General features: G+C 39.0%; 1 protein-coding gene across 3 annotated transcripts in view; it reads right to left on the bottom strand.

Annotated features, from left to right (window-relative positions):
* TBC1D8B (TBC1 domain family member 8B) overlaps nt 1-14922 on the bottom strand; it is a 28976-nt gene that overhangs the window by 2746 nt on the left and 11308 nt on the right. For 2 of the 3 annotated variants that reach the window (XM_069015409.1, XM_069015411.1), the window contains exons 5-17: nt 14075-14315; nt 12791-12998; nt 11031-11198; nt 10326-10475; nt 9825-9854; nt 9039-9189; nt 8595-8809; nt 8025-8142; nt 7023-7308; nt 5610-5739; nt 2049-2147; nt 829-897; nt 401-641 (exon numbers count right to left, since the gene is read on the bottom strand). In XM_069015409.1, coding sequence (XP_068871510.1) covers nt 401-641; nt 829-897; nt 2049-2147; nt 5610-5739; nt 7023-7308; nt 8025-8142; nt 8595-8809; nt 9039-9189; nt 9825-9854; nt 10326-10475; nt 11031-11198; nt 12791-12998; nt 14075-14315 — 2106 coding nt within the window. The remainder of the gene's footprint in view (nt 1-400; nt 642-828; nt 898-2048; nt 2148-5609; nt 5740-7022; nt 7309-8024; nt 8143-8594; nt 8810-9038; nt 9190-9824; nt 9855-10325; nt 10476-11030; nt 11199-12790; nt 12999-14074; nt 14316-14922) is intronic. The other variant, XM_069015412.1, reaches the window with a different exon arrangement.

The following is a 14922-nucleotide window of genomic DNA, read 5'->3' as shown; positions in this document are numbered from 1 at the left end:
CCTTACGTTTTTGTTTCCTGAATAATACCACTTTGAAAACAAGATGCAAGGAACAGAGCAGTGAGCCAAGAAAGCTTTCAGTTCCACAGAGATACAAGGCATTGGTCGTCCTGCACAATCTGTGTATAAGATGACTTAGTATGAAGATTTATCATAAACCAAACAGGCTGGGCAATGAGATCAGACCATTCTTAATTTTTTGATATTTTGATCGCCAAGCCATATTTAAATTTAATCTCTAAGAGGGAATTATTCTGTCTGTGATAAAAATCACACTATTTGACCCTGTGTTAAGAGACTAAGTCTCCTTAGCTCTCCATATCGTGTATGGAAGGTGACACAGCACAGGACTACTCCCAGGAGCCTCGTGAACGGGCTCATGTATGTGTTGCTGCCATACCAAGAACACAGGCAAATTGTTTGAAGTTTATAAGGCAGTCGGAGCCCTCATCCATCAGCCGGAATGTCCACAGGGCCAGGGAGTCCCTGTTTGCACAGTGTGACCAGGGGCTCAAGAGATGGCACAGAACCCTGAACTGTTGGCAGTCAATCCGGTACTGGTCAAGGTAGGGCAGACTGGCATCGTGATGTTGCAGGACAGGACTATTTACACTCCAGTAACACGAAAGAAAGTGCTCCTTCTGCAAAGAAAGATAAAACATGAGGTTTAAGGAAACAACAAGTCTCTCCAGGGAAAAGATGTGAGGAGTTAACTACGTAACCAGATTTACAGCTGGCATGTACAATATACATTGAGTCCAACCTTTATCTCTATTTCTTAAAGCCATTTCAAAGTCTGTTCAGTGAGTGAGGAAAATGGCACATTACCTTGAACAATTCATAAAGCTCTTCAAGATCACTAGGACTGAATTTTACTTCTTGAGACACAACACGTAGCTGAAACAAAATTAAGAAAAAATTAATTAATGGGTCTTCCCTCTTTTGAATAAGGCCATAAAATAAAATTATGGGAGATTTAACATTACATTAAGAGACACTGTTTGCGTATTCCAGGTTTTGGCATGTTACAATTAGAAATAAGAATAGCACTTCTTTTAAAAAATAATCAGAAGATTATAGATTAAAAGAAATAATTTCTCAAAAAAAAGAAAAGCTTAAAGCTAGTCACGTTACTAACATACATGGAGACTACAGTATGAAACTCAGGAGATAAAACTCCTTGATATTTGTATTTATAATGACGTAACATATCGCTTCCTTTAAATGGGCAAATGCATGTTCAGTTCTCAAGAGTGAAGGTGAATCCTCATTTTTTTAAATTAAAAAATTGTTCACAGCTTTTTAAAACAAAGTTTGCTGTAAGACCAGCTTCCATCTTCACAATATATATGTTTTGTAAAATGAAATACAACAATGCCATCTTAGCATAACCACCAGCATTTAGTTTCTGTTGCTACAAGCCACACTTACTGCAGAAAGAAGCACTGGGTGGTGGACAGGCTAGTATCATCACCACCAGGTATTGGAAATGAGCCACTGAAAGAAAACAGGCAAACAAAGGAAGCTCCTCACAACCTCCACCTTCATTCATCAGTCTGAACTGAAAGGATGAGATAGGTAGATGGAAAGCTGCCACATTACCAGACATTCACACACATCACAGACAAAAAAGTAACCCCTGTTGAATGTACTACAATAACCTCTTCAGTGCCGCTTCCCAGAGTAAAAATGCAGGTGCTTAATTATTTTACTGTACAGTGCTCTGTGCCTCTAAGAGAAATGCATTAACATCAGCAGATAGAAATATAGGTCAGCCTGTTCCAATCCACACAAAGTGTGAGAGGTATTCCAGCCTTTAGAAGTGGTTGGCAAAAGTGTTACTTGTAAGGAGACCAGAAGGTCATGCTGTGATTCACAGACTGAAAACATCACAGGCCAAGCCTTAGTTAACAGATACCCTGCAGACATGAGGGGGTTCAGTGTATAAAATAATATATTTGGCCCTGGAAACTGTAGCTCTTCTCAGAAAATTCCAAAAGGGAATGAATTTTATCAGAGAGAAGTCTGAACTCTTCCAAGTCACTCACCACATTCTGCTTGGTCGTGGCTTCCAAGGTCTGGATCACATAAAGCCTGTTCCTGCAGCGCAAGCTCTCCACATCCTCATAGCGAATATCACCGTATCTCTAAGAGGAAAAGCACCATTCCATTCAGCTGTTGGGAGACACATCTACACAGGTATTTTTGTCTTTCTTGCAGCTAAGCACAATATAGGCATGGACACAAAGGAAGATCACAGAAACTCTGAGGAAAAAATAATTTATTAGAGCACTAACATTCTCCCTAACCAGTGTAACTCTCAAAAGGGTGTTTAAAAAGTGTTTCAGAGAGTGATGGAGAAAGAAGAAACTGGAGTAGTTGCCTTTGTGGGAACACAAAGGAAGGGATTTTACTGTGTGTTGGCTCTATTCCCAATTCTGTTATCACATGGTGACTACTACTGCAAGGCAGGAAAGTCTGAGATTTGCATGTTGTCAGGGATTGAAGTTCACTCTAGTGAAATTAAGAAATTACCTAAGTAATTTCTGAATCATTCCTAGCTACCTCTGTAATTTCTGAAGGACAGCAAAGGTGTCTGAGCACTGGAGTAGAATAAATGCATTTACCTTTAAGGAAAAGTGGGATAGGAGGCAAAAACTAGAAACAAATTATCAGAGAAATCATGGAGAAATTATTAAACAATTAAAATCTAAACAGAAACCAGGAGATCAAAACAGGACAACATTCTTTATCAAGACCATGCCAAATCAATTTAATTTCCTTCTATGAGGAAATTCAGTAGAAGTGAAACAGCAGATTCAACTTCTCTAAGTTTTTTTGACACTTTTCAACAGCACAGGCAATCAGGAAGACATGGCCTAACCATGACCACTATGCACCATGGGCAAAACTGCTTCTAGTAACAAACTTTGAGAACAAATGAGTGATAAACAACCAAACTATGCAGGACTTCCAGAAGCTTTTCTGCAGTGTGTTTGTTTCCTTATCAGCAGTGCCCTTTAAACAAGATATGAAAAACTGCAACACAAACAAAAGAGTCTGAGCACATTAACTTTGATGAAAGGTTAAAGGAACTGGTTGTATTAAATCTAGAAAAATAAGAGATCTGGCAACTCCCTATTGGGAGAGCAATCTGTAGGACTCACTCTTGTAACTTAAGAGTCATGATGAGGCTGGACTCCAACTGAGCAGTCTGATCTATTTGGATTAGATGGTCTTTAAAGGCCTCTGCCAACCCAAACTATTCTATAATTGATTACATGACCAGACTTGAAAGGGTAAATGATGGAACAACGACCTAATAGCAACAAGGAACTACAGAGAAAACCACAACCAACTCTCCTTGATAGCGCTTTATGAACATCCGAGAGAAATTATACTGGGTATTTTCCCACATGGGCAGAGAAATCCTATAATGGACTAAAGATTTTGCAGATTTTCTTTTGTTGAACTGTTTCAACAGCACTAGACTTTTTAAAGGAAGATCTGGGTGAATGCTGGACAGGAAGCTGGACTGGATGACCTGTGGAGTTTCCTCCCAGAATTGTATTTCTATGTTCCTGTGGAGACCACTACCAGCATCCTTCTGGCTTGAAACAAAGTGGAAGCAGAGAGAAGTTGCATTTCTGACTCATAACTCATTCACTGGTGTGGCTTCTGAGCACTAATATTGTGCAATGGCCATAGTAAGAATATAAATACAATGTCTAATGTAATTCTGAATTACTGTAATGTGATAAAACATTATAGTCTTCCATTTTCTAGGTAAACATGACTTCTTAATACCTGATTAGACTGCCAAAGAATCTGCATTTGTGCCCGAGTCAAAGGCATGAAATTAAACTACATTTTAAAATTCAACTCCATACCTTTTCACTTAAACTCATTTATCTTGTGAACACCTGTACTAAACAACAGTATCACAGAAAGTATCTCTGTTCACTTCTCCATAATTTGGAACCTATTTGCAGAATGACAGCTCTACATTGCAGCAATCTTCCCATTTAGAAATTTGTTTTATTTTATTTCCACAGTGGTATGAAAATAAAACCCTTTACCAGACCACAACTGTGTTGAAATTAACTGTCTGGTCAAAATGGGAAGCAGGAAATTGACTCTTAGTTTGTATGAGCAGTTCTCAAATATGAGACACTTGCCAGCACTGAAGAAACTCAGTTTCAACTGAAGACAATATTTGCGTATGAAAAAGGGCCTGTGAGATAGAAACTGGGGTGTGGGCCTAGGAACAGGGCTGCCAGCTTGGAAGTGGAAAGCTCAGGTTCCAAGATCTGCCCAAAACAATGTTCAAAAGCCATACCAAACCAGAGACTATTGCTTTGGTGAGGTCTCCTGCAGAAGAAAGTGAATTTTTGTTTTACAATCATGATTGCATCTCTGTGAAAGCTTCAACTTACACTTCAGAATGCAATATACAGCACTTCATTATTTACTGTCTCTGGTCTCTATTCTGCATGTATTCACCCTTGCTTTGAGTTCTCATCATGACAAGGAAGACCCATAATACCTTGCAACTTTTTTTCCAAGAATCGTAAAGCATTTTCCAAACATGATTCTTCAGTGTAACGCTCTTGTAAAACAATACTATAGCAGAATACACTTTTGTATGATTAGCCCAGTGCCATAAAGACAGTTCCAAGAGAAACTGAGTTTCTGATTCTTGTCATTGTTCACCCCATTAAAAGTAACACCCTCTTCTCAGAAAAAGATCAAAGAAGACAGTTTCTAAATTGTACAAATTACAGTTAGTTAATCTTCCCTGAGTCAAGGTCAGGACATTTTTTCAAGAGATGCACTGTGGATTTTTTATTAGAAACATGACTGAAAATCAGAAAACAAAAGAACTATCACACAGATAAAAGAAACCAGTTAACAGAAAAAGCAAAATATGAACATATCTTTTCTCTCAGCTTGCCTTCTGGTGGGCTGAGCAGAAACCTATCTACAAATAGATTAATACTCTGACTCACATCATGGCAAGGGAAAAACATGTCTGATGGAAATCTGGGGACAAAAAGGAGAAGCTAGATTATTTCCTCCCCAGTGCAGAGCTCCAAAGCTTAACATTGCAGAAAGTAAACTTGCAAATTGAAAGAAAGTACTAAAAGAACATAGCTGGTCTTCCTCACCCATACCATAAACTACTCAAGTACATAGCTTCCCATATACACTGTTATGTCAAAAGTTACCAGTATCTGCAATGTGCAATAATCAGTCTCAAAGTAGTGTAACACAAAGGCTGTTCCTGCTGTGTTTTGTCACTTAGTTAACATCCTAATAACGCAAATGAGGGATGGTAATACATGACCTGCAGTGAATCTAGGGAACTCCACTCAGGATAGACTAGAAAGACCTTCTCAGCAGTTAAAAACCCAAAACAACAAAAAAGCAAACCTATCCCATAACCTTTAAGTTTTTCAGTGAGGCTCAACAAAACGCAGAGCCAAATTTCTACCAATCCAGTCATATTTTCTTCCCTAGTTTGTACAATGCAACTGTACTATTTTGAATTAGCCCATGAAACATAAACACTGCACAGGATGCAAAAACATACCCACAAGAACACATACTTCATTTGACTCTCGGATCAGGTTAGTGATGTCCACTTTTGGATGGTCACTCTTTGTATCACTGAGGTTGGAGCCTTGCTGCACAGCTGGAGGCAAAGGACTGTCTTTGTTAGTGACACTGTCAAAAAATCTGCACAAAGCAAACACATGAGAAATCAGCAAGAACCAGTTTATCCCAATAAAACAACAGCACTGGCATCTACTGAAGAAAAAGTGTGCAGAGAATGGGAAAAAGCAAGGAATATCAGAGTCAGCAGAACAAATGTGCTGTAATACCAACAAAGATACACAAACATGGGAACTGCCCACCCAGAGAAGGCTGTAGAGCTTCTAGCATTGGGAATTTTTAAGACTGAGCTTATGTGATCTAGTGCTAGCAGTAACCCCCTTTTGAGTGGGAAGTTAAACTAGACCCTTTCCAAGGTCCCTTCCACTTGGCATTCCCGTGGTTTTCTAATCCATATAGCAAGGTTGTACTAAGTGGGACAGAGAAAAACCCTTGTCCTGAACTGCGAACAAGACAATCCTAATTCCCCCAGATGTATGAGCCAAAGACATGCCTGATCTGTACCTGCTTATCACACCTACATAACCAACCTAAATAGACCCAGTGGGGAGGCCAGATTTTACAATAAACACCAGACTGCATGATCTCATAACAAAAATTACATTTTCCTCAATAATTGTGTAGCTCCTACCCCATTCAAACATGTAAAACATGCATGCAACATGTAAAAGCCTCACTGAACAGAAATTCTTCTTATCAGTTCTTAACAGCTATAACTCGTTAACTCCTATAGCACAGTAATTTTGCTGTTTTAATACTCCATGATACACAACCACAACATCAACAAGAGAATTTAGTTAGTGAAGAAAAAACTGTGCAAGTTTTGTTTGCAGTACGTCAGTTTAAAGTGCACTTCACGTTGCCAATGTAGAACAAACATCTCATCATGATTGAACTCATCACATTTTTTTGGTCTTATTTCTGTTTTAAGCCATTAATAGCAGAGGATTCAGCAGCCTAAACTACAAGAACTGAGCTGAAGAATTTGCTGCAAGTTGATGCCTGAACTCTCTGGAACAGTCATAATGTGCTTTAGATCATCTCATCATTAGGAAAGATGCCTTCTATACATGATATAAATTCAAGGTAAAAAGTACATTGCTTTTTCTTTAAAATTCACAAAATAGTTTTGGTTTTAGAAAAACTTGAATGTAGAATGGGATTTTCAGAGGATCCAGGCCCACTTTCCAGACACCTCTTCCAGAATTTCAGCCTGAGATGAACACTAATTCCTTTGAAGCCTTTGGAAGTCTTGGCTAGCTGTCTTCTCAGTTACCTCAGAATGACTTACCTATATGCAATTATAGAGCTGCTACGTAACCTGAAAGAGTAAGTTACACAGATACCTGTTGAGAACAGTGACTGCTTCTGCATCATCCTTACAAGTGAGCAACTTCTCCATGTTGTATTCCAGCACTGCAAGGCCCAGCTGCAAGATTGCCTTTATTCCATCATAGAAGAAACAGTCCACCACATTGACTGCACTTTCAATTGGCAGCACACTGATAAAAAGGGTAAGGAACCAGGAGAGAGAGACCGAGGAGAAAAAAGTCATGTCCATCATGTGGTCTGTCAACTGAGGCAGGTGAACCCTGATGAGCTCCTCAAACACTGCCTGATCTACCAAGGCACCTGCAGGGAAAGGATAACAAAACCACCACCCAAATCTTAATACAGAGAAACACACTTTTCTCAGAGCACCAGCCAGAAACAAAGTTCCTGTCCTAGTGCTGCTTTGTTGTACAAGCACACACAGGCCCAGCTGCACGGAACCATTGGCTCCTTTCCCTGTGCTGGAAGCTGTGCTCCCCATGCATGGGGCCAGAGCCTGAGGCATGTTTGAAGTGTGCTGGCACTTTGGTAAGTGCATGGCTGCTTCCAGTGACTCTCCTAACAGCCAATACACTCCCTCTGCAACAGGAGAGAAACTTCACACCCCATTTTCTTCTAGCATATACACCTTTAAGAACTGCATATGAGATCTAAGTCTAAGTCTGGACCTGGAGTAACTCCTTTTCTTTTATCTAAACTGGCTAAGTTTCAAATAAATAGTATGAATTGCAGTTATAATTCCAAAAGAACAGTATAATAGTGTAACTGACTATTTCCTCAGTAGTTATGCCTAGAATAATGACAATAACTGAAAATCACATCCACACTTATTTAGGGAGGAGTTATGGGACGTTCTCTGTAACCTCCATTTTCTACTCAACAATACCAAACCAAATGCAATGATTTCTCTCCACAGGTCAGTCTTCAGCTCACTTTTTACATTTGTTCTTAACCATGGACATTCAATATAGATAGACATTCAATTCAAGATAGATAAAAAGGCAGATGGATGCTACCAATGATTCGGCGATTGAAATAGTCAGGGAGCATCCTCTCACACACAGCAACCAAAAGCCAGAATGCCTCCTCCTCTTTAGCATACAGCAGAAGCACTGATGTCAGAATATTCATTGCCTGCAACATTCAAACAGGAAAGGAAACATTTCAGAGAAAAGATGGTGAAAACACAACTGGTGCTATTTCTTAGAACTTGTATTTCTGAAAGCACTTTACAGCCCATTTTTAAAGTGCTGGGATAACCTACAGCCATGTCCAGGACAAGAGTTTTACTTCTATGTTATTAAATAAGGAGAAGAGTATTTAAAGTACATAAAAATATTTTTTTTGCTATATGCCTAGTTGGAATGCAAATGCATGTATGAAGTGGACATGACAGCACTTATAAACTAATTCAAGTACAATGTAAAAGCCCATTTTACACATTGGCATGAAATAAGCAAAGTAAGTGAACCACTAAGCAAGAAACTATTCCACATTTCTGTGACAGATTTTATGAGGTGCTACCATACTGCCATCATGAGCTAATATTTCAACAACCAACACTGAGACTCTCAAAACTGCTGTACCTGACAATATCCAATTTGTGGATTCCTGTATGCATAAGCTGTAAGAACTCTCCTGAGTGCAGAAATTCCTGTGTCACTTTGAAAAGCAGGATGCTCAGGTAAGGAGCGACGTAAATCTCGTTCAATTTCATCAGTAGCTAAAGTGCATGTTCCTAAGGACTTTTCCACCAACTCAGTGTAATAACCAGGATTGGATGCCATATCATTTACAGCACCTGCCAATACATTGCATTGCAGACTATTAGAGGACAACAGTACAGCAGTTATTTGATTGCTCACAATTTGTATAAAAATTTTGGTGACTACTGAGGTACTTCACGAATCTCCAGTTATTGCTGAAGTAATGTGGCAGAGTAATTCTACTGAAATTAACGGAATCACTCTGCAATGAAAATTGCCAATGATGACTCCCAAAATAAATCAATTACACTTGTTATGCAATACCTGAGAACAGTAGCCAAAGTTCTCCTCTTAATGCCTCTGGGATGCCTCTTACAACTAGGTCTCGAGTCTTCTTTGTTCGAAACATACTGACCCCATGGCCCCGTTCCGCAAACAGGATGTTCCACGACTGTTCCTTCATTTTTTCTTTCAACTACAAAAGGCAGAAGATAACAAGCATTAAGTATACTGGTAGATTCTCCCCAGGTTTCAGAGAAAAAAAGTAAATTTTGCTCCCTGTTATATTCATATAAACTGGAAACTGCAGCGTTGGCATCCATATTGATATGTGAAATGAATGCTGAAGCAAATCAGAGCAAAAATCCAGCCTATGCAGGGCACAAATTTAGCATAAAATGCCATCTCATACCTGACCTACTATTCTTTAAAGTATGTTTATACCAGATGAGAGAGAAGGTAGATCTAATCCAGTATCCCATCTGGCAGAAACCAACACGTGCCACAGCACAGGAAGGTCAAACAGACATTTCTCTGAAGCAAAGCAATTGTTGATTGGGTGCCCCAGCTCATGTGAGGCTCCAGGGCTGGGACAGGGTGAATGTCACCACTACAGCTTCTGTGCATGCAGCACTAAGACTTAACGTTGTTAAAGCAATTAACGGTGCTGAAAGGGAAAGTAGACTGTCCACTTTTGCTCAACATACTATAAAAAGCAGGACTTAAAAATCTGGACCCCCTTTTGTCCTGCCCAAAGGATATTTATTTTCTGGTATTTCTAATATAAAAAATTTTGTATCTTAATTTACCCAGTTCTGCTGAAAGACTTACTTTGAAATGAAACCTGTCTTCTTGCACATACTATGGAGAAGCAAAAATAGGATGTTCTGCTGCAAAAACAACTATATTAATATTCTCCAAAGCATAACTTTGTTAGACAGTGGTCCAGAAGAATGAAACAAGGAAGAAGTTAAGTCAATTTCTTATAATATTTTCCTTGCTCCCAAAGAGTTTGTAGTGACTTTGTATCTTGAAAACTCAGACAGACATGCAACATGTTCACTATCATAAAACAAGCAGCCAACTCTTCCCTGAGGGGTGGAAGAGCAGGAGAAATTAACTCCATGAAGATAAGGCATATCATTATTAAACAAGACGAGCAGAAAATTGAATGGAGCCATGAAGAAGCACCCTGTGGACTCCAAATACAGAAAATGCAGATGAAAGGAGGCTGGCAAAGACCCAGAGGAAATCAGCAGCCTGGCTGGAATTCATTTTGATTCTGTCCTTTCCAATTCAATTCCAACGACTATTGGCCATTTTATCCCTTACCATTTTAGAGTCAAGGTTCTCAGCATCCTGAGGATGGTAGACAGTCATTAGTGCTTCTGTACTGACAGTTTTGCTGTTATCTCTCTGGCCCACCTTTGACTGTCCTGCACCAAAATCCTTTGGACTGTCAGTGGCAGAACCAGCTGCAACCTTGAAAAAAATGTAACAGTGGTATTCATAAATAACAAATAATCCTCCATGAAGCAGCACTGATACCAGACCATCATTTACTATACTAAGTTACCAAATACAGGCTTCTAAAATAAATGAAAAACAGCAGTCCCTGCTCTGCACAGCTGGGCTTTCAGGAGGCCTCACTTGGGGGGAAAAAAAAAAGCCACCTCTTGAGCAAAAAAACAAAATTATGAAAGGACAAATATTTGTAATGAAAACTGAGAATATGAGGATAGGGAGGCTTGACCATCCATCACCACCAAAGAAACCCCATGAACTATACAGAAATGAACTATACAGAAAACCCGAGAGCACTTGAAAACCAGCATTAGAGCTAGAGTTGTTTTTCAAAACCTGAAGAAAAGCAAGGTAAAAGAACCCAAACCATAATGCATTCACGGGAGTACCACTGTTTAACCCATTTTGTTTCACATGAGTACAGTTAATTATCTTTCCAAACCTTAAAACCAGAGGTACATGACTTATTCCTATGAACAAATTCTAAGAAGTTAGAATAGCCAGAGCAGTTACCTCAGTACTTATGATGTGTTGTGGACTTGCAGTTGCATTGCATTTCATTCTGAGCTTTGCCACAAGCAGTTCAAAATCTCTCACCTCCGTGAAACGAAAAGCTGTCTTCCCTTTGGTACTAATGCTGACTCCTCTGTTGGCTGGATCTGCCTTATCCACCCCTGTGACCTATGGAAACAAGGACACCTAAATTGAGCAAGAAATCTTACCTGCTTACTTATAAAAGAGAAAACCTGTTAAGAATACATGTGTAAATGAAACAGGCAGACTTGGTAACACAAGTTACAAGTTGAAAGCTCAATTGCCTGTAGCTATTCTAGCAAAAGGCACTAAGTATTATGCAATAGATTTTTGACAGAGTACCAGAAATCTTTGAAAAGGTTTTCCCAGCTGTGAGTACTCAGCTTATTTGAAAACCTTGTCTCCTTCTACCCACTGAAGCTGCTGCTTTTTTTTCTTACCATCCAAAAGCAGAGAAAACATGACTTCTGTAAGTAATCAAATGAAACAAGTTTTACAAGACTGAATTTCCACTGAGAATCCCCTGTCAAAACAGCTGTCATAACACATGACAGCAGGAGCTGACTTTAATTGCCATGATGGAACAGTTACAGATTAGAGCAGGTAAAACACTTTAATCATGCACGTACAAGTGAGACAATCATGAGGATCTAGACTGGCATTGCTGATGCATTCATGTGGTTAAAGGTAAAGAATGGAAAACCACTGAGCACATTGTTACAGGTAAAGAAGAAAACACCACTGAAATGAGGTAACTGCAGTACTGTAGAACAAATAGTGAGGGCCCAACAGTCCATAAGTATAAATTTAGAGCCAGCTCCTTTAACACAGCCTCTTATGTTATGGAAGTCTCTATTGTTTGCAGCACTATTTATAGATAATCAAATAAATTGTTTTATGTAGGTGGAGAACACCAAGTGTATTGCTGAAATTAGTACAGCTCACCCCCTATGCCAGGTGTTAGGCAGTGTGTACACAGAGCATGTAAAGCAATTACAGAGCAAGGTTTATTTGTAGGCTATTGTAAAATGTGTCTGGTGTTGAGGAAAAGCTTTTAACACTGGAAGACTGAAATGTGGCAATGTCCCAGATCACATGAAGTCAAGACAGGAATGGAGAGGCTTGGCTGTTTTTCCCCAGAAGTTATTCTGCAGTCTACTACAGTACTCTATAGAAATTCCAATGCTGTGTCCTTTGCTATATGGTCCTTACTCTGTCCTTATAGTCTGTTCAGATTATCAGCTGTAATGGCATTGCTACTTGCTCACTTGCCAACAGGATTTTGCTACACTTTTGAACAGACAGCACTGCTCAACTGCTGCAAAAAAAATGTACTACTGAGCTAAGAAACATGGCAGAGTGATTCCTAATCTTCAAAATCCTTTACGTGCTACAATCCTTTACTTCTTATCTTGAGAATGTCTCATTAACTCACCTTCAAGGACTAAGCAAAAGCTTTTAATTTAAAAAAAAAAAGTATTAAAACGTTTGGATTCTGTACCGAGCTACAGAAGTAAGAGTATACAGAAAAGGGAAAGAAGGTAGAGAAACAAATCTGACACATGAAAGCAGTTCTGAAAACCTACAAACAGAATTCCTACATGCAGTATCCAGGGTAGGGGGAAATACCTGACATCACAAAGTAAGGAGGTCCTAATGAAAATCTGCTAAACTGACATAAAAACCACACAAGTGCAAAACTGCTGGTATAACTGACTCTGACTGGTAGTTTGCATTACCTCTCTCAATGGAATGATTACACTGCACAGGCTGCCATCCTGGCTAGCAAAGCAGATGTAGTTTTCTGAAATGCACATTTTCCCATGGGTGTTGTAATGACTGAAAGGAACCCATAAGAAGCACTCATGAACTTCCTTCAAGGACTCTTCTTTAGGTAGCCTGAAGAATGCACTAAACTGCTCACTGTGGGCACGGCTCTCCAGGCCTCTGGATTAAAAATAAAACAAATAGGAAGGAAAGACAAAAGAAAAATTAAGTAAGTTGTAAATGTCTTTACAAAAACAAAAGTCAAAAATACCTTGGGAAAAGACAGTAAATCGTCATGCTCTCCTCTCCCATAATCTATGGGGTCAGTCTGGAGGGTTCAATGTTTTTCTTGAAGAGGCAACAAACGGCAGGACCACACCTACTTGTACATGCACTTAACAAAATATTTGAATATGTCACTAAACAAGACCAGATTCAGTAATGTTCTTACACAGGTGAGCACTACAGGGCCTACAGGTAGTGCACAAATATACTAATAGCATAATGTGCTCTGTTTCCCCATACATCAGAATAATCCATTTAAAAATAAAACAAGTTTTGGCCTGATAGAGGATTAATTAGCTAGAAATGTAGCACATGTTGTAAACATCTGCCATGGGCCTAATTTTTCACAGATAAATGCAGCCAGAAACAATATTTTGGTTGTAGACCAGTATCCCTCTCCAGCATTGCTACCAAACTGAGGGATCAAAGGAAAATGAAGGATCTTAACCATTAAGTTACTGATATTCATGTCTTTCCCACCACCCAAAATAATATTTTACTTCAGGAAAGCCATGCACCCACCTGCAACTCATTGGTTTTATCACTCACCCCCAGGGACTTTTCAGAAAAGCCATGCAGTTATCATTTACACATGTTTATTAGATGGTTTCCTCCCCACCTTATCCTTCTTCATCAGGTATCTCTGGAGACACTGTAGCTCTAATCTGAATTTTCTAATCCTAAATGCTGCTAGAACACCTTTTCAAAATTCAAACTAATACAAACCCTTTAGTTAGAAGACCAGCTCTGAAGATTTGATTACCTCCTGCCTTCATACAGACTTTGGATCCTGCCCAGTAACAACAAATTACAATGCCTCACATGGCTTTGGTCCAACATTTTAATGAGACCCTTGGTTAAGACAACACAGCTTTGCTGATATTTACTATCTCTTTGAGACAAGGATTCTCTTCCTTTTTGCCTAAACAAATACTGGGTGCACAACAGATAAACTATAAGTAATACATTACCTCTTGGTGATCTGCAGGGGGTCATGAAGGACTGGATCATTCTCAAACGTCTCCTTGTCAAAAAGTCTTCTAACTGCATAGTTTGCCAGCTGCTCCATGAGAAGGAATGTTTCACTAATATGCAAAAACATGGAAAAATAATGATCTTCCCCACGGGAGCACACATGAATGCTCTCTGTCAGAATCACATTGGAAGTTTTCTCAAGTTTTGATATTTCATCCCAGGAGATAATAAGTTTAACTGAAAATAAAAATATAAGGTCATGTGAGTCACTTCTCAGTATCTGCTTGTATTAAAGAAAGAAACGCAGTGGTAGCAGCACTAATAAAATATAATTAAGCAACACAGTCAAATGATAACACACTTGGAAAGGATTACAAACTAATAAGCACAAAACACACTCTCTTCACATTTCCTAAAAAACAGTTCCATTTGAAAGAATTTTATAGGAAAACATTAAAAGACACACCATGTATGACAACACAAGTCTACATCACCTTTTCCTTGCTCTTATGTGAAACTGCAAACAGCAAACAAACACCATCATACAAGCCAACCCCCTTCAAAAGCTCACCAATAGAGCTTCTTAAATTAAATCCATCATGTATTGGCATGTAGAGGAACTGGGCCCTTTAGCCATGGCATTTCTCAATACAGATCAAAGTAAGCTTTGAAAGGATCCTACTTTCTATATGTTTTCCATTTTTCACATAAATACAGTTATAATACACATTATTAGAGGCATTTGTTTGGGCATTTCAAACTAATGTTACACAGGGGAAAAAAAAGTTATGTGCAATTATCACCAGTGTGTAGTGCACCCATGTGAAATATTAAGCCTGTGTGT

This window comes from Aphelocoma coerulescens, chromosome 4A (assembly GCF_041296385.1).
Source record: "Aphelocoma coerulescens isolate FSJ_1873_10779 chromosome 4A, UR_Acoe_1.0, whole genome shotgun sequence".
In the NCBI taxonomy this organism is placed as follows: Eukaryota; Metazoa; Chordata; class Aves; order Passeriformes; family Corvidae; genus Aphelocoma; species Aphelocoma coerulescens.
Note: the sequence above shows the minus strand (reverse complement) of the source record. Positions and strands in the feature narration are given on the sequence as shown.